Consider the following 2,219-nt stretch of genomic DNA (forward strand, 5'->3'; position numbering starts at 1 on the left):
GCGGAGCTGCCGGATGCGGATCCTTTCCAGCTGAGCTGTGCCATGTCCAGCCCTTCCCACCATACCCAGGGGGGTGCAGCACCCCCGGGGCAGGGGGACACGCACCTCTGTCCCCACATCTGTCCCCGCTTCTGGGAGAGGGTTCAACGACCGAGATGGACAACGAGAAGCCCCCTCCAGACCCCCCCGTTGAGACACCAGGATGCAGCCACAAGAACCGAGGCTGAACGGGCAGACAGAGGGACGGTGGAGCCACGTGCCGCATCCATTTCCATCTCCCCCAAAAGGAGAGGGGGCCAGGGGGACCCTTGCACCCCACGCCCCACGGGCAGCCCCACAGCCCCTCCCACCCCCGCGGGGACCGTGCTCCAACCACAGCCAGCCCAGCCCACAGAAAGGAGGTCAGCACTGAGCATCGTTAGGTAACGAGGGCTGGGACCAAACCGGTCTCTGCAGCAGCAGCACGGGGGTGGGACATGGGGACACAGGGTCGGGACACATCCCCTGGGCAGGCACACCCCACTGGGATGGGGTCTGCAACCTTCCCGGCCCCCTCATACCCTTCGAATCCACGCAGAGTTGCGGGACCTCCTCTCCCCGGGGCTGGGGGGACAAATCCGGGTGGGCTGGATAGAAATAAACCCTTCCTGCCGAGCATGGCTGCAGTGTCCCTGTCCCTCCCTCTGCCCTCCTGCTGCTCCAGCCCCGTGCCACATCCCCAGCTCGGCAGGAGGGACAAAGCTCCACCGTGGGGGTTTTGCTGCCAGGGCCGAGTCGGTGAGAGGGTAGTGGCATTGTCACCCAAAGTCCCCCCAGAGGGATCACAGCAGGCACCTGGACTGGTGGGGAGGCTGCATCACAGCACACACACAGCCCCAACCCTTTAGGAAGATGAAATCACTTGCAGGCATTGGGTTTTAGGGTATGGGAGACTAAAAGTGTCCCTGCCAGGGGGACAACAGCACTCCCCTCTCAAGGCCCAAACGGGCAGGGCCAGCAGCACAACAAGCTGCTCACTACAGACCCAAGGGCTTGATGAAGAATTCACCCAAGCACATATTCCCCCCCCAAAAAAATCAGCTCCCCCCCAAAAAAAATCAGCCCCATATCTGCTATCAGTAGGCTGGGGAGGGCAAAGCAGAGGGAGCTTTACCACCATGCCAGGGCAGGAGGGTACAACAGGCATTGCACAGAGGGTGGCAATATCTCCTTTTGTGTGACAGGGAAGAACACAACATCGAGACGTTTTCCTCCACCCCAAGGTGGCTGCCACCCTCCAGCCAGGGCCTGGGTCACACACAGAGAGCTTTCAACACCACCAGCACGTTCCTTGACATATTTTAATGGGTGTCTCACAGGGGGTCAACCCCTGACCCAAGCAGAGAGGCCTAAAACGGCTCTAGAAGTAAAAACCTGAGCATACAGTCACACCAGCGCCGAGGGAACAGGCAGCCTGCCCCCTCCCCGAGCAGGAGGACAGAGTGAGGACACCCAGGGTTCTGCTGGCTCCTTCTCCTCATTAGTGCTCCAGCCAGGAGAGCTGCCAGGGGGAGCGGGAGGCTTGGCAGGCTGTGCTGGGGCAGGTTTTTCTCACGAAGCCGAGGACAAAGGCGCCTTGACGGAGCCGCCCGACCCCCGCTCTCAGCTCGACGCCTCCATCTCCACGACCTCGTCCAGGGGCTGGGTCTGCACCTCCACCTTCTGGGGGGGGATGTAGGAGCCCATGCCCGCGGCACGCTCGGCCTCCTCCTGCGTGTAGGGTGCCTCCCGCAGCTGCTTCAGCCTGGGAGGAGGTGGAGGGGAGGGCTGAAGCCTTTCACCCCAGCTCCAAAACGCAGGACTGGCCCAGAACTGATGGCACCACCCGCCTCACCCCGATGGGGCGGGGCAGGGGGCCACAGCCTGCTCCAGGACAGGGCATGACACAGGCCCATGAGGGGCTCAGGGCCCCCCCAGGCCCCCCTCTTACCTCTTCTTGTGCACCTTGGACCTGAAGTGCTCCTTCATGCTGTTCAGGTCCACGAAGTAGCGTCTGGGGGAATAAGAGCCAGGGGTCAGGGGGGCCCGAGAGGGGAGAATGAGGAAAGCGCTACCAAGGAGCCAGTCCCCCCATGGGAGAGTTACCTCTGAGAGCAGGACAAGATCCACTCAAGGACTGGGGTCCCTCCCAAGATGAGGACAAGACTCACCTGAGGGGTTAGAGCCCATCTCGCCAAGAC

General features: G+C 62.3%; 1 protein-coding gene across 1 annotated transcript; it reads right to left on the reverse strand.

Moving 5' to 3' along the window:
* Nucleotides 1–1,641: 1,641 nt before the first annotated feature.
* ZNF593 (zinc finger protein 593) lies at nt 1,642–2,032 on the reverse strand (the record flags this gene model as incomplete). The annotated part of the gene is made up of 2 exons (XM_008944534.1): nt 1,642–1,783; nt 1,970–2,032. Coding segments are annotated over 2 exons (205 nt in total), but the record flags the coding sequence as incomplete, so codon positions are not given.
* Nucleotides 2,033–2,219: the final 187 nt, after the last annotated feature.

This window comes from Merops nubicus, unplaced genomic scaffold (genome assembly GCF_000691845.1).
Source record: "Merops nubicus isolate BGI_N331 unplaced genomic scaffold, ASM69184v1 scaffold39557, whole genome shotgun sequence".
In the NCBI taxonomy this organism is placed as follows: Eukaryota; Metazoa; Chordata; class Aves; order Coraciiformes; family Meropidae; genus Merops; species Merops nubicus.